The 23,469-nt window shown below is 37.9% G+C and overlaps 1 protein-coding gene across 2 annotated transcripts in view; it reads right to left on the minus strand.

The window, feature by feature from the left end:
* gas2a (growth arrest-specific 2a) overlaps window positions 1-23,469 on the minus strand; it is a 152,718-nt gene that overhangs the window by 65,412 nt on the left and 63,837 nt on the right. For both annotated transcript variants that reach the window (XM_072273176.1, XM_072273175.1), the window contains exon 6: window positions 2,287-2,422. In XM_072273176.1, the coding sequence (XP_072129277.1) occupies window positions 2,287-2,422 (136 nt within the window). The remainder of the gene's footprint in view (window positions 1-2,286; window positions 2,423-23,469) is intronic.

Consider the following 23,469-nt stretch of genomic DNA (forward strand, 5'->3'; position numbering starts at 1 on the left):
TCAAGGGCTGAATGGCCTATTCCTATATTGTATCATGAGATTTTAACACATTATGCTGGATCAATACAATAATTATATTTCTGTTCTCCAAGATTAAATGTACATTCACTAAACTAATCCACACTGAATCAGATACACATTGGACTAGTAGCCATCATTTTGTTAATGGTAGTAACTTCCAGTTATGGTAGCTCCTTTCGCTTTGGACCTCTAAAAGGAGCAAAGGTTGTAAACGTATCTGAACACATAATCAAAGATGTAACTATAAGTATCAGTATTTATTACTAATTAACCAAGTTTTTGTTTTGTATTTAGTTACACATATTATCATTCTGAATTTACTTTCAAAATCCTAAGAGATTTCAAAACTGAATATTTGGTTTCATTGCAGTAGAATTTAGTATAATTGAAGAATCAAAATTAATCTGGAGACTGTATAGTGGGATTCAATGAGAGATTCTGGAGGCAAGAACTTTAACTACCAAAATATCAGCCATGGTTGGATGAAAAAACACAAGATAACAGAACACAAAAATAAAACAAGCACAAATCAAACAATAAACATAAACCCTGGCAACCCAAAAAACAATAAAATTGGTAAAACTGAAATTAATAGCAACAGAATACGAAAACAAAATTACAATAATTTGCATCACACATACATCCTTTGGTTATTTCACATTCATAGTACCTTAGCCAGTTAACTAAGGTGCTGCTCTAAGTAAAAAATGTAAGTTAAAAAAAATCAGAAAACTGATGTCAAAGGGTTTTAAAATTGCTAATTCTGCAGTAAGTCACTTATGATGACCACTAACCAACTTTCCTAATTACATTCCATCTCTCCTTGATTTTGCATTTTTATTTTTTGGAGGCAACCCAGAAGCCAATACCACCCTATACCACAAACAATAAGCTACCTCAAGGACTACAATTAATACTTTTGTACAATGCAATGATGCTGGTAGAAAATATTCCTATAGTCCTGCTACCAGCCTTTTTAGTTTAAATTTTCAACTTCAGTAATAGAAATGATGTTTGAAGAGAAAACAGCACATAATGGCATCTCTGAAAATGGTATTGAAGACAGAAACTTGTCACAAAACATCAGGGAAGGGAGCGTTTCTAGAGACAGAAAGAAGGTTACCACTTTACATAATTCCATCTTCTTGTATAGCCAAGCATCGTTTGACATTTTCTATTTTTTTTAATTGAATTTAATTTTATAAAACAGAATTAGTTCATTCAGCAAAACTGGTACATGCCAAATTTATGCTCTACCTGAGCCTTTTTACCTTGTTTCAACAAAGCCTATCATATTCTTCTAATTATTCTTTCACATCTCATTTAATATATTCTATTTCAAATGTCCACCATATAAGATTACAATCAAGAGAGGTTGGCTTGTTACTTTAGTAGACTTGAAACTGAACTGGAATAGCTGTAACACAAGGCTAGGAGTCCTGTGGTGAGTAACTCTTCTCCTAATGCCCCAAAAGCCTGTCTACCTTCTACGAGGCTCATGGTAGCAGTGTGATGGAATACTCCCTACCTGTCTGGATGTGTGCATCTTCAAGAAGACTCAAGAAGCTCAATGTCATACAGGACATAGCAGTTCACTTGATAGGAATCATATGCACTCAGTCCACCAACAATGAACAGTAGCAACAGTTTGTATCATCCATAGGATGAACTGCCACAACTCATCATGACTCCTGAGACAGCACCTTCTAAATGCCATCAGCTAAAGGACAAGGGCAGCAAAAACATATGCATCTGGAGGTTGCCCTCCAAGACACAGACCACCCTGACTTAGAAATATAATTGCCATTTCTTCATTGTTGCTGGGTGAAAATTCTGGTACTCCCTCCCTAACAGAATTATGGATATACCCACATTTCAAGGGCTGCAGTAGTTCAAGACAACTCGTCCCACCTTCTCAATGCAATTAGGATTGAGCAATTAAATAGTGACTCAGCCCGCAAAGCGCTATTTAGTCAGTATCGGACATATGTAAAATCTCTGGTCTTGGAGAGTCAATGATGTGAAGCTACTATCCAAGGATTATGATTGAACACTTCTCTAAGTCAAATCACCACAAAATTAAAATCAAATAACTTCAAACCCAATTCCACAGCCTGCTAATGATTGTGATGTGTTACCTTTGAACACCATGATCATCATCCACATTAGAAAGGATGTCTTTCAAGAGATTAATAACAGATTAATAGGGAAGACTTATCTACCTACATGTTACTTTGGGTAACAGTTTTACTTTGTTTTACTTACTGCATCATCAAGCAACTTCCCCGCACTCTTCTTTCCAGATTTAGTTGGAGATGGAGATGGGGATGGTGTAGAATGTGACTCTTCCTGCTCAATTTCTTTTTCTAGTTTGACCAGCCCTGATGGTTCTACTCCAAACCTGAATTTCAAATGAAAACAATTCATGTCATCTGCTACTAAAAGAATTGAAATATACAAATTTAAACTTCCACTTTCAAGAAAGGTAGCTCAGTCTTAATTTGATTGTATGGATTGGTACGGTGTCTGTGCTGTAGCATATGATTTTAATTTAATTGTTTCTATTCATCTGGAATGCTTGCCAAAATTTACATTAACTTTGAAACCTTGGTGATATTGACACGATAGACATTCCTCAGGGATGGAAGCAATTATAAAAAAAATGTATAAGCTGGGGAAAGAAATGGTTTGCGAGTTTTAAACCTCGATGTCAGATTAATGGTGATTATACCAAAGCTTTTTAAATGAAAGGTTAAAGAAGGTTATAATCTCATGGTCGAAACAATATTGGACTATATAATGACAATGCAGCAGTGACCTCAGTTCACAGTCAGAAAAATAATGCATGTCATCTTTTAGCTATAGGCTGATAATAATCTGTTAGCAGTTGTAGGATTATCCTGCACATAAGCTGTTCCTGTTTGAAAAATCTCAAACTCTGGATAAAGAAAGTGGCTTGTACTTATGAAATCTCTTTGGAAATTAGCTGCACTTTAGGTTGATTAAGGCCATTTAAAGAAAGTAATAAAATATAGCTCCATATACTCAGCACAGTGGTCCTGTGATAGATCTTGAGAATAGGAAGGGAAATGATAAAGAAGAATGGATATTGATGGAGTTTCCTCCCAATCCCCATTCCATTTTTTTGAACTTTTTTTAATGGTACCCTCCAGCAATCCCTTTAAGAACTGGTGGTTAAGTAGCTTAAGAAACACGTTTTCCTGTTTGGTGCCTGAAAAAAAAGGCACTCTGCCAATAAATTCCCTGGCCAATCTGCTTTTGTTGAGTTTTGAGAGTGATGGGAGAAACACCTGTCACTCCCTTTGATATGGCACTGGAACAGTTTACATATTAACTCTGCTGGATTAAGAAATATTAAGTGTAATAAATATAGCGTTTTTTTTACAAATACTGTCATAAAGTTGTTGAGTGGATGTAAAATACCAGGAAATATGTTGTTGCTCTCATTTATATAGCAATTTATTGCACTTCTTAATTATCACTTTCCTAGGTCAAACAACTGATATATACACCCATTACTGAAATGAAATTTAACATATGTCTGGTGCCTCATTCCATTATTGAATGCAAACCAAAATGGATTTGACATATGGCATTGATTCAACCATTTCAATGTGCATTATACTTTCACTGAAGCTGAAGTACAGAGTGGATATTCTCTTTCTATCCATTAAAGCAGCAGTCCGATAGTGGCTCCGCAGCACTATACACTTAGTTCACCATTTCAGTTACAGTAGAGTGGAGCCAATCTTTGTAGAAAGGAAAATTGCAAAAAGAAAAACAGCAGATTTGTAAGTGATCTGCCATTTTGTGCTGACATATTCATGATCACTCATACTATATGCATCAAAAAAAGCAAATGAATGGAGCCTTTTGACTTATTCCATGATAAATTAAGCAAAACATAATTGAACATGCAAAAAACACTGTAATTATCATACAAAACATATGAAGAGCACGTTGTAGGACCATCTTTTATGCTGTTTGTAATCAAACAACAAACATGTGAAGTTATTTTCAATAGAGCAGATTCTATTCATTGCTGTCTAGTTTAGATAAATCATTGAAATCGACATATTTAATAGGAACAAAGAATCAGATATAGTCCATTCAACCCCTTATACCTATTCCACCATTTATCTTCAAAGCCAATCTGTATCCAAGTCTACCAATTCGCTCCAGCTTCTTATTTCATTATATCCTCAGCTATCAAAAATAATGCCCTCAGATTTAAAATTATAAATTAAAATCTTGCATGTACGCTTATAAGTCAGCATTATGCATTTTTATCATCCTACTTCATTATTTCCCTTCAAAATCCCTAAAGCATTAATCAAGTGGAATAAAATATTATTGTAGTTAAGCTAATAATCCAGAGGCTAAACTAATGAACTGGAATCTTGAATCTCACTACAACAGAAAAGGATTGGAAGTTCAATTAAATTAATTTTTGTTTAATAACCCAATGATGGCAATTAAACAAATGCATTTTTATAAAAGTAGAGTTTTTTTTTTCTTAAATGAATTTTTTTTCATCCTTATCAGTACAGGCTACAGATGATTTGAGACCCATAGAAATGCAGTATCCCATAGCTGCTCCCTGCAGTGACCAAACAAGTTTCAATTGGTTAAAGAGAAACTGGGTTGACTAACAAATGAAGATACAGATACTGCAAATCTGAATTTGAAAAAAGTAAGAAAACTAACTCAGGTAGCATCCATGAAAAATGAAATATGCTCTTTGACACATTGAGTAAGAAATGCTGACACAAGAAACAGCCCCATAATTTAATCTAAAAGTCTTGTGAACCTATTCTGTCATGCTTACAATGTACACTATGATGCAGAGTCTAGAATCTGAACATCTATGTAGTATTTGGTATTCTCTTGTTAAAAAGGCTAGTACTTCAGAGCTTTTCTTCTTTTTTAATATATTACCTGACTTACACACTTTACTGATCTAAGAAAGTAGACTTTTAAAACTCTTGAGATCTGCATCATTCTTACCTTATCAATGTTTTAAAATTATTTAGATCGATATTATTTTGGTCTAAAGTTAAGGATTAGATACTTATCTACATTAAAATCCATTGTCATTGTTTTGCCCAATCACTTCACATATCAACAAATTCATGCAATTTTATTCATTTATCTACATTAATATAGTGAATAATTGATTCTCATGGACAATAAAGGCCATTTCCAATTTGATTACAAAGACAATTTCACTAATTGGTAACACACATAAAAGTTGCTGGTGAACGCAGCAGGCCAGGCAGCATCCTGTCTTCTCCTATCATTTCGGATCTCCCCCTCCCTCTCCCACTTTCAAATCTCTTACTAGATCTTCTTTCAGTTAGTCCTGGCGAAGGGTCTCGGCCTGAAACGTCAACTGTACCTCTTCCTAGAGATGCTGCCTGGCCTGCTGCGTTCACCAGCAACTTTTATGTGTGTTGCTTGAAATTCCAGCATCTGCAGATTTCCTCATGTTTGCATTCACTAATTGGTCTTCATGTCTAACCAGGTCAATTCTATGACCTTTAGTTATAATTAATTGATTCTTAAGGAGACGTTATTGAAGAGCTACACATATTTCTGTCAACATTCCCCTGTCAATATTACTTTCCCAATAAGCTTGATTATGTCTGTTAAATATACTATTCAAATAACTTTATTGTGAATTAACAGCAATACTTAAACATAAATATAGCTTGGTTAATGGCCGATTAAAAGTAGCTTGTTGATTTAACTGAAGTTGCATGTCAACATCAACTCACATGTCACTAAGATTTGAATCAATGATTTCTTGGCAGTAACATAAAAATAACACAGGCCTAAAGTGTGCTCAGCAGAGACCTACTTGCGGTTTTAAATCTGAATAGAGTTTTTATTTTCTTGAAAAACTTCATTCTCATCCTATGAAAATATTCAAAATCCAATGTAAATAGTGTAGCTTATTTGGGCCATAAGAAGGCTTTGTTTTTAAACAATTCTGTAGTACCAGTCTCGGATCAGTAGCACAATTTAACTAAAACCCAAGTTATTGTTCCTTTAAGTGAGGCTCAAGTGCTGAATTGTTAGCTTGTCTTTCCTCCCTCCTGGTAAAACAGCGCAATTCTGTGCTACAAATAGTAAGTCTCATTTTCAACATATTTTCAGGCATATACAAAGTGAAAATGTAACAGAGAAGTGATATAAAGAAACATGATTAGGAAATACATTGGATACCTTTGTTGATTTGTTAATTCTACTTTTCAGTCATTCTCTCCCGAATACAACACAATCTATCCAAGAAATGAGTTTATGCTAAACCATGTATCTGAAGCATAAGATGTATGTCTTTAAACTTCCAATCAGAGGTTGAATATAAAGCAGATGTTTGGTGTTGTCTGACCTCTGAATGTGAATATAAGCGGGGGATTAGATTTTCAATCAACTTATCTGCGATGGGAAAGCTGTACAAACAGGAAAGAAAAAGACAAGAACAATAGTGCAACTCTCAATACTGCACATTTGGGCTGAAGGGGAAAGTAATGTTTTTTAAATTAGTGTAATATGGAGATGTGTTAATACTCACTGAATATAAAATGCAGGTTTGAGAAATTTTTGTCATAGCTATTGATTCACATCAAAGGTATGTACAGCAACTGCTAGAAAATGACAAAAAGGTTTAGCTTGGCTCATCATAAATGGTAGTCAGGGTAACAAGTAAATAGGAATGAAACAATAACTAGTTTAAATCATATTGGTCCACATGTATTTCATTCCTGCATAAATGAAATTCTAGCTGCTTTCTTTGGCGAATAGCTCATGTGGCCTGTTTAATGAAAAGTCAGCCAGTATTACCATGATTGCTTAAACTGGATATATTCCTTTCCTGTGTGTCTGGAGGGGCTGACATGCTGTAAATCTTTTTATTCTCATTGGACTTCTTTCTGTACCTGGCTTCACACTCACTCATTACACAAACAGTCTGCTTCTGTGCAGGAGCCTGCTTAACATCACTTTTTATGATTTAATTAAGCTAACAATTTTTCATTGTTTCCTGTTCAGAAAAAAAATCTAAACAAATAATTGGTATGAATAAAACTTAAAGATACCTTGCAATTTTTAACTCTAATCACTGAATGCAGAAAAATCAACACAAGGAAAGGCATAATACAGGTAAGGCAAACAAGAGAAAATCTGCAGATACTGGAAATCCGATCAACACACACAAAATGCTGGAGGAACTCAGCAGGCCATGCAGCACCTATGGAAAAAAGTACAGTCAACGTTTCATGTACTTTTTTCCCACAAATGCTGCCTGGCCTGCTGAGCTCCTCCAGCATTTTGTGTGTGTTGTTTATATAGGTATGGCACCAGCAATACACAGACTGCAAATAAAAAATTAACTGTTTTGTTGGAAAGTGATAAAAAAAGGTATTTTGAATGTAATAAACTAAGCATTAATTGTCTACAGAACTGTTAGGAGGCGGGCAAAGTTAAGATGGAGCTAAACAGCGACTCCTTTGCTTGCATCTTCAGAAACAGCTCTATTTCCATCTTTAATATCTTTATTTTTCCCTTTCAGCGTTCTTTTGAAGACCCTGACCTGGAGTTATATGCTGACTTTGGTTCTTTGCGGGAATGGGACCCGCTCTGGGGGTTCCATAACTGGCGGTTGTTCGGTATGCCCAGGGTTTGGCCTGAGAGTCTGGCTCGAATTTGGAAGCCTAAGATTTCAGGGGTCTGGAGATGGGCGGATTGAAGGTCGGTGTCATGGCAGGAGACTCGTGTCATCGGGGGAGTAAGGATATCTGTTGTGGGCCCGAAGACCTGAGACCTTTGCGATCTTCGGGCACAGAGCTCAGAAAAAGCGACGTAACGGAATTTTAACATCATTAGCCAATGACTTGTTCACCCGCTCGCTGGTGAAAAACGGAGACACCTCCTTCTCCCTTATTAGGGAGAGAGAGAATCAGCAGTATGTCATATGCCGGATGAAATGCGAAGTCTTTGGGGTAACTGCAAGTCTGTGTCTTTGCTATTACTTTGCTTATGCTGACTGCCCGGTGGTGGTATCGATGCTTGCTTTTTTTTTGCTGGTGGGGGGAGGGCAGATCGTTGCTCGCTGCTGTTTACATACAGGAGAGAGGGGAGCTGGAGGGGGACTTTGGGGTTCTTATGTTTATCTGTCATTCATTCTTTTGAGGCTGTTTCCTGTTTTTGTGGATGTTTGCGAAGATAAAGCATTTCAGGATTGAAGCACCTTCAATTACTCCAAAAGACTGAGGTTTGGTAAAATACTGAAAGGCTTTTATTCGCTGTACAATACGACCTCCACAGTGAGTGTCTGCCCCCGGACTGAGGGGGAGGGGCAAGGCGAACACCTTTATACAGGACTCTGTGGGAGGAGCCACAGGGGCAGTCAGCAGAGGGGCGTGTCCAGACAGGTAACCCAGCTACAACATATATACATGGTTTACCACAAGGATGTTTATTGTTTACATTTCTCTGACATTAAATTGGACCTTTGAACCTTCGTTATTGAACTGCTAAAGATGAAATACTTACATTGCAAAGGCTCTTCAATGCCCTTTTAGTTCATACCATCCATAATGAGAAGGACCAACTAAAATAATCATTCACATTTCTGTAGCTATGTACAAACCACCTCTAAACTCCACTGCATTTAAGTTACTCATCCAGGCCACTCCAACAGCACCTTCCAAAGGACAGCAGGCACATGGAAATATCATCACATGCAGATTACCCTCCAAGCTGCACACCAACCAGACAAGGAAATACAGTGGATTCCGATTAATTGGGACACATTGGGACCAGTACATTATGGTCCAATTAAGCAGCTGCCCCAATTAGCCAAAGTTTCATGGAAATAGTTTTTAAAAAGTATTAAAAAGACAAACTACCATTAATTGAGTAACAAATTATGTATTTAAATGAAGTACAGAACAAATTAGAACACTACCGATACCTCTACAGTATTATAAAACTGTGTATTAGTTCCTAATAATTATCAGTGTAGGAACTCATCCAGTGTATGGTGCTGTGTACTTTCGACTGACTGTAAATTAACAAAATCAGAGCAGGCACCTAGTCCAGATAATGGACTGCCTTCATACAATGCTTTCAATGACTGCTTCCTCCATTGTTACATTCAAGATGATTTTTCATAGTTCCTTACTTGCTGAAGTAGTGAAGTTGCTTCATTTTCACTCATGGCAGTTTTTGGCATCTCCAAGCCTGAATGCTTGAAATTGCAGTGAGCAATCAGTTCTGAATTGTCTTGCTGTTAATTTCTCACCAGCTATCAGCGATAAAAATCACTGCTTTTTGAACACAAACACATGCAACTCATGCTATTTAAAAATAGTTTGCATAAAGCATGGTGTAGTGTCTAATGACCACACAAGTACACACAATTGACACTAGTTAGAAACTGTTTGACAGCAGTCTCCCGTCCCAATTAAGTGGTATAGAGTCCCAAATAAATAAATCCTGGCTATTCTCTTGATGAATTGTTCTTCTTTAAGATTTATCCTAAATAAGCAGCTGCCCTGATTAACCGATAGCACAATTAACCAGAATCCACTGTATATTGCTGATTCATGACTACTGCTGTGTTTAAGATACTGAAACTCCTTGTTCAACATCACTGCGGAGGTATCTTCACCAGACAGGTGGCAACAGTTGGTGAAGATTGCTTACCACCTCTCTCAAGTAAAATAAGGGTTGACCATAAATGGTAATTTTGTCAGCAATGCCCAGATTAATTTCTTGCCACGCTTGATATATCACTTATCTTTCTATCCCTTGTGCAATTATTCTTATTCTACAGGTTGTTGATACTCTCCCTATGAAAATGGAAAGAGAGGCAGCAACAACCAAAACCCGATCTGCCACCTGGAACTACCTGTCCTGAATGCGGAAGAACTTTCAGAGCCAAGGTTGGACTCATAAGCCACTTGAGAGCCCATAAGTAGATCAACAGAACGAAGACCATCATCCTCGACCTCGAGGGATAGCCACGACAATACTTTCCCTAATTCAGTACTCCTTTGAATTATACTTATAAAAGCAAAATTCTTGACACCAGGCTACTGCACGCACTGTCATTAGCTCTACCAATATTTCGTCCTGGATTTCAATGAATAAGAACTCGATGAAAGAGAAAAGGTGTTCCTATGTATCCATGCATTAATCAACACAATATTTACAATCTGGGAATTGCTTTATTTACAAAGCAGTTAATGTTCCAACAAAAAAATATTGCATTAGGGAAAGGACTGTAAATCAAGAAGGGACATCCATAGAAGTTTCAAAGTAAGAACTTTGTATATGATTCTGCACTCATGAAATTCAGTCCAGAAAACCACAACACTTAAAAATACCTCAGCGAATTAAACCCTAATAATGGACTAGTAAATAAACATAATAAAAACAATCATATTTATTTCAGTTAATTACTAAGTAAAACACACAAAATCCTAAGGAGTCTTAACAGGTGAAAGGGTTCTCTTGTGAGGGAATCTCGGACCGATGGTCATTATCTAAAATTTGGTCATGGCACAGTTCATTTTATTTTTATGGGCTTGAGTTTTTTTTAAACTTTCTTCTCCAAAGGCTGGTAGAAGCAGCATCTTCTTTAAGGTGGATTCTTAATAAGGAGGCAAAAAGTTACTGAGATTAGACATAAACTCTAAATAGAGGTTGCAGTCAGATTAGCCAAGATCTTAAGATGGCAGAGTGGTCTACTCCCTAATCTTAATGGTGCCTTTGCATGTTGAGGAGGTGATGAGGGAAAGTTAACAATGGTGTTCTGATGATCATTATGCTGATGAATCCAGATTGTTGATGGTGAGCAGTCTTCCCATGGCTGTTTCAGGATGGCGAATGAAAGAGGCTTAAAGGTGTCAATGGACATCTAGATCGCTTTCTTTGTCATCTGATGAAGATCCATATTGCAAAGACAGCATCTTCCATCATGTGGCCATAACAAACGTTGCATTCCATTTTAAAATAGTTGTCTTTGAAATTAGCTTCCTCTTCTGGTTGTCACAAAATGACCCCAGAAACATTCTGCTTTAGAGATGGTGGCAGTGTTCTGTTGACAGCTTCTTGTTCCTCATTTGACCTCCATTGCACAAGCTCCAACAAATTTGTATTTGTGAGCTTTTCCCAAGCAAAGTTAGCAAATCTTGCAGGTCATCCTGATCTACTGTACCTCATCAGACCCAACCTGCCAACTTGCCACCATTCTCGTGGAAAGGTTTTAAGTTCATAAACCTATGGGAATCATACACACCATCTGGCTATACTTTCTTCCATATTCATTGTTGCATATTTTACGTCATCCTTAAAGGCACTGATGTCATCTGTGGCTATCTTGATATTTCACTTCTTCCAAATTTCCCAAATGGCATGTTTGTCACTACAACTCAACTCCAAAATGACATACTACATTATGTGCTAAGGATTATAAGCCTTCAACACAGCAACAGAACACTGATCTATGCGTTGATACAATGAAGAGGTATAAAGGGGCAAGAATGTTACCTAGATATTGTCCAGTAGGTTTTAAGTCCAGAGTCTTTATCAACAATGAACAACACTCTGTTGTATAGGACATCAATATAATTTGACGAAATGGGAGGGTAATTGTGTGGTACAAACTCACAAGAATGTTATCAACATCTAGATTTTGGTGTTCGATAGCTGCACAACTGGATATACCCTTAAAGCCCTCAAGCTAATTTAGAGGTAGAAAAATGTGAGGCAATTTCAGCACCCTTGTCATTTGAAGCAGTTTAATCCTTCCTCAAGATTTGTATTTATGCAGGCTTCTATTCGAAAGAATCCTGTGCCATTAATTTACTTAGAAAAGTAGCCATCTTTCTGCTTCAACGTTTTTAGAAATTGTTCTATCACCATTTGCCCTTGCTGCCAACTCTGCAGAAGATTTATCACTAAATGTTCTTTAAAGTCTCACTTTTTCTGTAGAGAAACTACCAGTGATGCTGATCTCCTAATTTCATGTTTAATCCTCTTTTTTTTCCTTTTCACTATAATACCTCTGTGCTTCAAAACACATAATGAACTTCCAGGGTAATATTCTCATGCAACTAAGAGTTTACTTGTAATAGATTACTGAAGAGATACTGTATGTACTTCCACTGTACCCAATGGAATTCTATTTTCATAGATGCAGTACATTTCAAAGTATTTAGTATGAATACACTACTTGGTTCCAAAAAGAGTTTATGTGAAATAGAATCTATTATGCCTAGTAGTGTAATCTACAATTTAAAGGTGTTTTATCAATATATCATAGCTGTCCACCTAATTGATAGAGATCTTGACACAGCTGCACAGTGTCTTCATTTGCTGTCTATTACATATAACAGCAGACTGGAAGCTCTTACAACTTTTATAGAACACACTAGAAATAGGTTACAAACTAATGATTGTTTAATCATTCTTATAAGCTGTAGCTACTGATTATCCCTCATTCTCTCTAAGTGAACTTGTTTGAAGTAATAAGCAATAAGGCGACAGGAATTATTATTTCCGAGAGTACTCGTGGAGAGAGTTGTGGATGCCAATAGCTGGGTTATGATCATCCAAACTTTTCTTCATTGAGTTGGTTTAAATTTAGTGTGATTCTGTCAGTTTTAAAAAGCTGGGTAAATATTCCCTTCAGCAGCTCCCTCCATTTCAAAATCCACAGGGTTCTTTCAAGTCCTTGAAAGCTAATCCTGACTCTCATGCCAAAATCACAGTGAGGCCAGTGCCAAGAAAAGATGCAGAGTGAGATGTGCTTTGTACCCTGATCTTCGCTATTACATTGACAGGACCACTTTGAGTGACTAATGTGAGAATGTGACCAGCCTAGGTAGTTTAGTGATATCTGCAAACCCATCAAGTGCAGTTATAACATTGTCAGAACAGATCTCCAATACAACACGTGGATTAAAAAAAATACACAGGCTCAAACCATATTGAAAAAAACTCATCCCAATAATCAGAAATAGGAAAAATACAAGGATTGTTCATTCTCACAAAAAAACTCATAAATCAAGGATAGTAGATTAGATTAGATTAGATTATGAGGACACGCAGTCCTCTTTTATTGTCATTTAGTAATGCATGCATTAAGAAATGATACAGTTTTTCCAGAATTATATCAGAGAAACACATGACAAACTGACTTAAAAACTGACAAAAACCACATAATTATAACATATAGTTACAACAGTGCAAAGCAATATCGTAATTTGATAAGAACAGACCATGGGCACGGTAAAACTCTCAAAGTCTCTCGAAAGTCCCATCATCTCACGCAGACGGTGAACCTCCAGCGCCGCAAACTTGCCGATGCAGCATCCTGGAAGCATCCGACCACAGTCCGACTCCGAGTACATCCGAAAACTCCAAGCCTCCAACCAGCTCTCCGACACCGAGCACCGCGCACCATCTCTGCTGAGCGCTTCGACCCCGGCCCAGGCAATAAGCAAAGCCGAGGATTTGGGGCCTTCCCCTCCGGAGATTCTCCATCGCACAGTAGCAGCGGCAACGAAGTGGGCATTTCAGAGGTTTCTCCAGGTGTTCCTCCATGCTTCTCACGTCTGTCTCCATCAAATCAGGATTGTGCACAGCCCCCTAGTTAACAAATAATCGATATCATTCGGAACGGCCGCACCCGCAGCCCCTAATATTCCCCTAAGATTAATAGTGCATTGCAAAGATTCCTAAATCTAATGTTTGTAAATTGAGAATTATCAATACATAGCTTAGGCTCAACCAGGACATGCTTCCAATCAAATGCCTTTTCTGTTCATGCATCAGTAGTAGGAAAAATCGTTTTTTTTGGTTCCTCACTTGCAAACTACAGCCAATACAGAAACAACAATGCACATTTATTTTGAAATCAGAACACAGCCAACTATTACTTTATTGGTGTCTTTCAGCCTAATGGTGGAGATATTCATTTGAACTATCAGAAAAGTAAACACTTTTATATCAAGCAATTCACTACCATTTTGTTTACCAGAAAGGATCACTTTGAAAGGGGACAGCTGACTGGATTACATACAGTACCAACACCTTAATGACAACAAGCATGGAACCCAACATCAACAGTAAAGTACACAGACTGAGAAGGATTCAGTTTCATTAATATACAAGTAACCATAGAGCATTGCAACAGAATAATTAAAGATGTCTAAGTTTTGTCTATGAAATTTATGAAATGACAATTCATATTGCTGTAAACAGAAGAGATGAATTCCTGCTCTAGTTTTTTTTAAACTGGATATTGACATCAGCAAAAGACAGCCTTTTCAGAAAGAATGGAAAATGAACATCCTTATCCTCCACCTCCTATCCAGGGGAACACATTACAGTGGATTCCAGTTAATTGGACCGGCACGTTTTGGGCCAGTTAAGTAGCTGCCCCAATTAGCTGAAGTTTCATTAAAACTGTTAAAAAGGTATTAAAAAAAGACAAACTGAGTAACAGATTATGTATTTAAAGGAAATACAGAACAAATTAGAACACTATCAGTACTACTGCAGTACCATAAAACTGTGTATTAGTTTCTAATAATTATCAACAGAGAAATTCATCAAGGTCGCATTCTTTTGACTGTTAGTAAACAAAATCAGCGCAGACACCTAGTCGAGATAATGGACTGTCTTCATACAATTCTGTCAACAATTGTATCCCGCAGATCTTCATTTTCATTGTAACATTCAAAATGATTGTTGATACCCTCAAGTTTTCCATAGCTCCAAACCTGCTGAAGTAGTGAAATTGTTTCATTTTCAATCATGGCCATTTCTGCATCTCCAAGCCTGAATGCTTGAAACTACAGTAAGCAAAACAGTGCTGAATTGTCTTACTGCTTTTTTCTTAACAACTGTCAGTAACAAAAATCATTCTGTTCTGATGCAACTCATGTTATTTAAAAACTGTGCACTCGAAGCATGATGTTGTGTCTAACAGCCAAGAAAGTGCATGCGACTGACGCTAATTAGAAATTGTTCTTCAACAGTTTCCTGCCCCAATTAAGCAGCATAGTGTCGCAAATAAACAAAAGGAATCCTGGCTATTTTCTTAAGTAGTTTTTGTTCTTTGAGTTCTCACAAATAAGTAGCTGCCCCAATTAACCAAGGCTCAATTAACCAGAATCACTGTATTTGCATTGGATAAAAGCATTTTCACCATCTAGATAGACTGTGGATTTGCAATCCATAGGCCTGGAAATTTTTCAGAAAAATCTGCATTTTTACAAAGGCTTGCAGTTTGAAGAGATGAATCTTGTACCTGGATATACTACAAGTCAGAAGTGTGGCTTTGGCAGTGGTAAAAGGTTGAGGGGGGACAGGAGGGAGGAAAAGGGGCTGTAACACAATCAGGAGTCCGATGTATCCCATGAGACACCAAAATCAATAGGTCTTATGATTTATTTGCACCTCAAAAATATACTGAAATTCTTCAGATATTCATTATCATCTCAATATCCTTGTGCACAATTACTGAACACACATTTTGACCTGTCCACCAAATCGAAGTTCAAAATAAATTTATTATCAAAGTACATATATGCCACCATATACAATCCTGAGATTCATTTTCTTGCAGGCATACTCAATAAATCCATAATGGAATAATAGCCATAATAGAATTAATGAAAGACTGCACCAACTGCAATGACAACAAACTGTGCAAATACAAAAAGAAAGAATTATAATAAATAAATAAGCAATGAATATCGAAAACATGAAATGAAGAGTCCTTGAAAGTGAGTTCATAGGTTGTGTGAACTGTTCAGCAACGGGACAAGTGAAATTATCCCCTTTGGTTCAACAGCCTGATGGATAGATAGATAGATAGATAGATATACTTTATTAATCCCGAGGGAAATTTGGATGATGGGTAATAACTGTTCCTGAACCTGGTGGTGTGAGTCCTGAGGCTCCTGGATCTTCTTCCTGATGATAGCAGCAAGAAGGGAGCATGGCTTGGATGGTGGGGATCCCTGATAATGGGTGCTGCTTTCCTACAACAACATTCTGTATAGATGTGTTCAATGGTGGGGATGGACTGGGCCGTATCCACTATTTTTTGTAGGATTTTCCATTCAAGGGCATTGGTGTTTCCATACCAGGATGTGAAGCAGCCAGTCAATATACTCTCCACCACACATCTATTGAAGTTTGTCAAAGTTTTAGATGTCATGCTGAATCTTCACAAACTCCGAAGAAAGTAGAGATGCTCCCATGCTTTCTTCATAATTGCACTTACATGCTGGGCCCAGGACATCTTCCAAAATGATAACACTCAGGAATTTAAAGTTGTTGACCCTCTCCACCTCTGATCCTCCAATGAAGACTGGCTCATGGACCTCTGGTTTCCTCCTCCTGAAGTCAACAATCAGCTCTTTGGTCTTGCTGACACTGATTAAGAGGTTATTGCTCAGCCAGATTTTCAATCTTCCTCCTATATGCTTATTTGTCACCACCCTTGATTTGGGTTACAACAGTGGCATCATCAGCAAACGTAAATATGCCACACAGTCATAAGTGTAAAGCGAGTAGAGCGGGGGCTAAGCACACACCTTTGTGGTGCACCTGTGCTGATGGAGATTGTAGTGGAAATGTTATTGCCAATCTGAACTGACTGGGGTCAGCAAGTAAGGAAATCGAGGTTCCAGTTGTACAGGGAGGTATTGAGGCTAAGATCTTGAAGCTTGTTGATTAGTTTTCAGTTTTCAGGAGATGATGGTATTGAATGCTGAGCTGCAGATAAAGAGCATTCTTGATGCATGCATCTTTGCTGTCCAGATGTTCCAGGGTTGAGTGGAGAGCCAACGAGATGGGATCTACTGTGGACCTGTTGCGCCAGTAGGCAAATGTGAGCGGATCCAATCAGCCTCAAATATTCAATTTCTCACTTCACATATGTTTTTTTTGCTACATTGGTGTCTTTTTTTCCAGGTACATCACTTTATAATGTTGTCTGTTGTTATCATCCACTTTCAAATATAGTACTGCTTCAGATACTGTTTACACCTGAACAGGAACTTCTGACAAGCCTGCTGAAAATGCTGTCTACATTGTAACATGTTAGACCTTGGCAGATGATGAGGTGAAACTAGGTGTGGGATAGTGAAGGAGGATAGGTGAAGTGGACAGAGACCAGACGCAGACTGAGAGACCGTTTCACTGAACACCAACGCTCTGTCTGCCAGAGAAAGCAAGATCTCCCAGCGGCCACACACTTTAATCCCACGTCCCATTCCCATTCTGATATGTCTATCCACGGCCTCCTCTACTGTCAAGATGAAGCCACACTCAGGTTGGAGGAACAACACCTTATATTCCGTCTGGGTAGCCTCCAACCTGATGGCATGAACATTGACTTCTCTAACTTCCGTTAATGCCCCTCCTCCCCTTCACACCCCATCCCTTATTTATTTATTTTATATATTTTCATTTTCCTCCTTTTTTTCTCTCTCTTTTTTCTCCCTCTGTCCTTCCCACTATAACTCCTTGCCTGCTCTCCACCCTCCGGGCTCCCCTCCCCCCTTCTCTTTCTCCCCAGGCTTCCCGTCCCATGATCCTCTCCCTTCTCCAGCTCTTAGATCCACCCCTCCCCTCCTGTCTTCTCCTATCATTTCAGATCTCCCCCTTCCCCTCCCACTTTCAAATCTCTTACAATCTTTTCTTTCAGTTAGTCCTGACGAAGGGTCCCGGCCCGAAACGTCGACTGTACCTCTTCATATAAATGCTGCCTGGCCTGCTGCGTTCACCAGCATTTTTTGTGTGTGTTGCTTGAATTTCCAGCATCTGCAGATTTCCTCGTGTCTGTGTTTTTAAGACCTATAGTTAAGGTTTCTGTGTCAAAAAAGCTCTCCCACTGATATTCCTTCCTTCAACTACATTTCCAAAGATTTGATCTAGTACTACCACTTCTCTAGAAAAATTATCGACATCAATAGCTCAAAAAGACCTTGCAAATGCACAATAACAATTCAGTCCCCCTCCAAGGCTTTTACACTAGGGTGATCTCTATTGATACTCAAGAAGATGAAAGCCCTACTATTGTTAGACTACTACTTTTACACTTCTCTGCGACCTCCTTACGTGCCAGCTTCTTTCTCTCCTGACTACTGTGCAAATCCATTGCTACTTATACTTGAAAGTTATATCTAAATACTTATTTTACACTGTTCTCCTGATCGTGCACTATGATATACCTTGGTGCCTTAAACCAGATGATACGCAATGAATGGAAGGAAGGTCAGATAAGCTCTGAAGATGAAAGCATATTTAATTGGAGAATCCAAACCTTTGTTAGCTGAGCTTTGAACATTGATGTCACATTTTGAATAAATATGCAGGCTCAAGCACAGATGGATCATTAAGACTAATGCAATGTCAGTCTTTTCTTTATAGAGTATACAGTGCCTTTTTTGGGTAACAAAGCACATGCCTTGGCTTCAGAGAAAGCAATATTTATGTTAATCAGAATGGTACTCTTGGTAAAAGGATTAAGTTATGAGGACCGATTGTTTAAGCCTGTCACATGGTCCGCTGAGTTTCAATGGTTGATGGTTAATCTTCATAAAATATTTTTGAATATTGAATATTTGCAAACAATACATAGAAACTACTTCTTCTGATGGAGGAAACTGAAACTACGTTCAGTGGTCACTTTATCAGGTACCTCCTGTACCTCATAAAATGGCCACTAAGTGTATTTTTGTAGTCTTCTGCTGCTGTAGCCCATCCACTTCAAGGTTCCACCTGTTATGCATTCATAGATGCTCTTCTGCACACCACTGTTGCAACATCTGGAAACTGACAACTTGAACCACTCTGGGCATCTTTCTCTGACTTCTCTCATTAAAAGGCAGTTTTTTTCCCACATAGCTGCTACTTACTGGATATTTTTGCTTTTCATCCCATCTTCTGTAAACTCTAGAGACGGTTGTGTGTGAAAATCCTAGAAGGTTTCTAAGATACACAAGCCACCCCGACTGGCACTGACAATTACTCCACGGTCAGTCACTTGGATCACATTTCTTCCCCATTCTGATGTTTGTTCTGAATAATAATTGAACCGCTCGACAATTTTTCAAGCATTTATGCACTTAGTTGCTGCCACATGATTGGCTGATTAGATATTTGTATTAACAAGCAGGTATACAGGTGTACCTAATAAAGTGGACACTGAATGTAGCGAGTAGGATCTTAAAATTACAGCATGGTCAGTTAAATTTGATCAGGGAGGGTTTTTTTTTCAATACAGAGCTTGATATATTTTTGGTAGGTAAGAATAAAATCAGGAATTAGAAGCTGGGTAAATAAAGTTGAGGTATATCTTTGCCAGATCATTTGATAACAGTGCAGGCTAAAGTGGCTACATGGTTTACTCCAGTTTCTGAGGTCTTAAGTCAAAAGTAATTTTTTGTGAGAAGAATACCTGGACTTAGATAGCTAATAAATTACCAAAAAAAATCCATTCTAACTAGACTGGATTTAAATTCAAATTTAATTTAGAATTGTAATACTCTATCCAACTAGTTCAATGAAACATTTCTTTCCCAACTTACATTTATACCACAGAATCTTAAATAAGTAAAATGTGGATTTATAACTGCAGTTTACTTCACATACAAATCGTAACCAATTTCATGGATTTGTTGAAATGGGGGGAAAAAACTGATGTTGATGGAAACCTGAGATAAAGCCAGGAAATGCTAGGAATATTCAAAACAAGCAAATCCAACACAGCATTTATGAGAATTTGGAGCAGCAGTCTGATTAGGGATAGTCAGCATGGCTTTGTGCAAGCCTGATTGAATTCTTTGAGGAAGTGACAAATGAATTGATAAAGGTAGGGCAGCGGATGTGGTGTATGTGGAGTCTGGTAAGACAATTGATAAAGATACCATGGTAGGCACATTCAGAAAATCAATAGAGAAGGATCCAGGGAAACTTGGCTGTGTAGATTCAGAATTGGCTGGTCCTTAGAAGGCAATGGGTGGTAGTAGATGGAGTGTATTCTGCCTGGAGATCAGTGACTACTGGTGGTCTGCAAAGATCTGTTCGAGGAGCCCTGCTCTTCATGATTTTTATAAATGACTTGAATGAGGAAGTGGACAGGTGTGTTAGTAAGGTTGAAGATGATACAAACATTAAATGTACTGCGGATAGCGTAGAAGGTTCTTGTAGGTTACTACAGGACATTGATCAGATGCGGAACTGGGTTGAGAAGTGGTAGATGGAGTTTATTCTTAAAAAGACTGAAGTGAAACACTTTGGAAGGTCAAACTTGAAGGCACAGTACAAAATTAATGACAGGATTCTTAGTAGTGAGGAGGAACAGAGGGATCTTAGATAGATCCATAGATCCCTCAAAGTTGTAGTGCAAAGTTGATAGAATGGTTAAGAAGGCATACAGTGTAAGAGGCCTAGGTAGAGTGGACAGCCGAGGGCACAAATGGTTAATACGAGAAGGCATAATTTTAAGGTGACTGAGGAAAGTGTTGAAGGAATGTTCTAATTTATTTTTTCTACACAGAGAGTGGTGGGTGAATGGAATGCGCTGCTGGGGGTAGTGATAGAGGCAAATACATTAGGGACACTTAAGGGACTCTTAGAGAGGCACATGGATAAAAGAAAAATGGAAGGGTAGGAGGGAAGGAAGCACTAAATTGAACTTGAAGTAGGTTAAAATGTCAGCACAACATTGCGGGTTAAAGGACCTGTACTATGCTGCACTGTCCTGTTCTATAGAGAGAGAAATAGAGATAGAGTTGCTAACATATAATTATCACATATGCATCACACAGTATTTGAAAACAATCAAAATATTTTAGAATAAAAAGACTTTTACCATTTAATTTTACGATTACTTCCAAATATTACATACTGTACACCACCTGATAAATTATGCAGGAACACACACAAAGTACTGGAGGAACTTAGTAGGTCAGGCAGCATCTATGGAGAAGAATAAACAGCTGACATCTCAAGCCAAGACCCTTCATCAATCCTGATGAAGGGTCTCGGCCCAAAATGGTGACTGTTGGTTCCTCCAGCATTGTGGGTGTATTCCTCTGGATTTCCAGCATCTGCAGAATTTCTTATGTTTATAAATTATACAGGCTATGTATTTTGTCACACATATTCTAGAAGTTTAGGATTAATGATTTGGTGTTTTTTTTTCCCCTGGTGCTATATATTTGGCCCAGATGTTCTAGTGAAATGCCAGCTGTTTAGTGAGCATATAATTCTGCTGCTATCTCATGGCAGGTGCTAGTAAATTTAGGATATGCATGCATGCATAAATGAATGCAGTATTTCCAAATCTGCTAATGCCTATGGGAGTCCATGATGGGCACATAATATTGCAGAGATTCCCCAACATTCACAGGAGACAATCCACCCAAATAAATTGCATCAGAGAGCTTTCCATTGATTTCAGTCAGAGAGTGGCTGTGAAGGATTAAAGTAATTTAAGATAATCTTACAATTATATTAATTGTATGAGCTCTCATAAATACTTTAAGTGATCTTAAAGGTTTTAGCTTTACTTAAAATAGTTTTCTTCCATTTTTATGTTTGAATATTTCTTAATTGATGTTAAACTAATATGGCAGGGGGATGGGAACCCACACAGAAAAGAAGAGGGAAGTGATAGAGACCAAAGCTAGAGTTAATGAAGAAAAAAGTAACAGTAGAGTGCATAAAAGTAAAAGGCAAAAATCGCATAGGTCACTAGATTCTAAAAGGACAATGGGTATAAGGGCACTTTATCTAAATGCCCTAGTATTAGAAACAAGGTTAGTGAACTTGTGGCACAGATCAGTACCAAGGCATATGATTTAGTGGCCATTACAGAAACCTGGTTGCAAGGTGGAGATGACTGGGAATTAAGTATACAAGGGTATCAGGTAATACGGAAAGACAGGCAGGAAGGCAAAGGAGGTGGGGTGGCACTCTTAATTAAGGATGAGATCAGGGCAATTGTGAGAGATGATATAAGATCTACGGAGCAGAATGTTGAGTCCATCTGGTAGAGATTAAGAATAGTAAAAGGAAAAAAAATCACTGGTGGGTGTTGTCTATAGACCACCTAATAAAAATACTGCAGTGGCAGAGGCGATTAACCAAGAAATAACTGAGACTTGTAAGAACAGAATGGCAGTTGTCATGAGTGATTTTAACTTCCACATAGGTTGGGTGAATCAGGTTGGTCAAGGTAGTCTTGAGGAGGACTTCATAGAATGCATCCATAATGGTTTTCCTGAGCAGCATGTTAGTGAACCTACACGGGAAAATGCATCTTAGATCTAGTCCTGTACAATGAGACAGCTAAGATTCACAATCTTATAGTCAGGGATCCTTTTGATCATAGTATGACCGAATTTTGCATACAGATAGCGGATGAAATAGTTAGATCTAAAACTAGTGTATTACACTTGAGCATGGGAGACTACAACAGGATGAGGGAGGAGTTGGCAAATGTAGATTGGGAGCACAGGCTATTTGGTAGGACAGTTGAGGAACAATGGAATACTTTCAAAGAGATTTTTCACAGTGCTCAACAAAACTATATTCCAGTCAAAAGTAAGGACAGTAAGTGTCAGGAGAGCCAGCTGTAGATAACTAAGAAAATAAATAATAGTATCAAAATTAAAAGTTCATGTGTACAAAGTCACAAGGAGTAGTGGGAGACTGGAGGATTGGGAAAACTTTAAAAAACAACAAAGAACAACTAGACAAGAAATAAGGAAAGGGAAGAGAGAGTATGAAAGTAAATTAGCACAAAATATAAAAACAGATAGCAAAAGTTTTTATAAATATATACTGTAAAGCGGAAAAGGGTGGCTAAAGTCAACATAGGTCTCTTGGAAGACGAGAAGGGGAAATTGATATTAGGTGATAAGGAAACGGCTGAGGCACTGAACGACTATTTTCTGTCATTCTTCACAGTGGAGGACAGGTCTAATATGCCAAAGAATGATGTTATGGACGAAATAGGAGGTGAGGACCTTGATAAAATTACTATCACTAAAGAAATAGTGATGAACAAACTAGAGGGCCTGAAGGTAGATAAGTCCCCTGGTCCTGATGGGATGCATTACAGGGTGCTGAGGGAATTGGCGGAGGTTATAGTTGATGCATTGGTAATCATTTACCAAAATTCTCTAGACTCTGGGCAGGTCTCGGTGGACTGGAAGACAGCAAATGTCACGCCACTTTTTAAAAAAGGATGTCGGCAAAATACAGGCTACTAAAGGCCAGTTAGCTTAACATCTGTAGTCAGGAAAATGCTTGAAGCTGTCATTAAGGAAGAAATAGCAAAACATTTAGAAAGGAGTGGTTCCACTAGACAGACGCAGCATGGAT

The sequence above is a fragment of the Mobula birostris genome, chromosome 11 (genome assembly GCF_030028105.1).
Source record: "Mobula birostris isolate sMobBir1 chromosome 11, sMobBir1.hap1, whole genome shotgun sequence".
NCBI lineage: Eukaryota > Metazoa > Chordata > Chondrichthyes > Myliobatiformes > Myliobatidae > Mobula > Mobula birostris.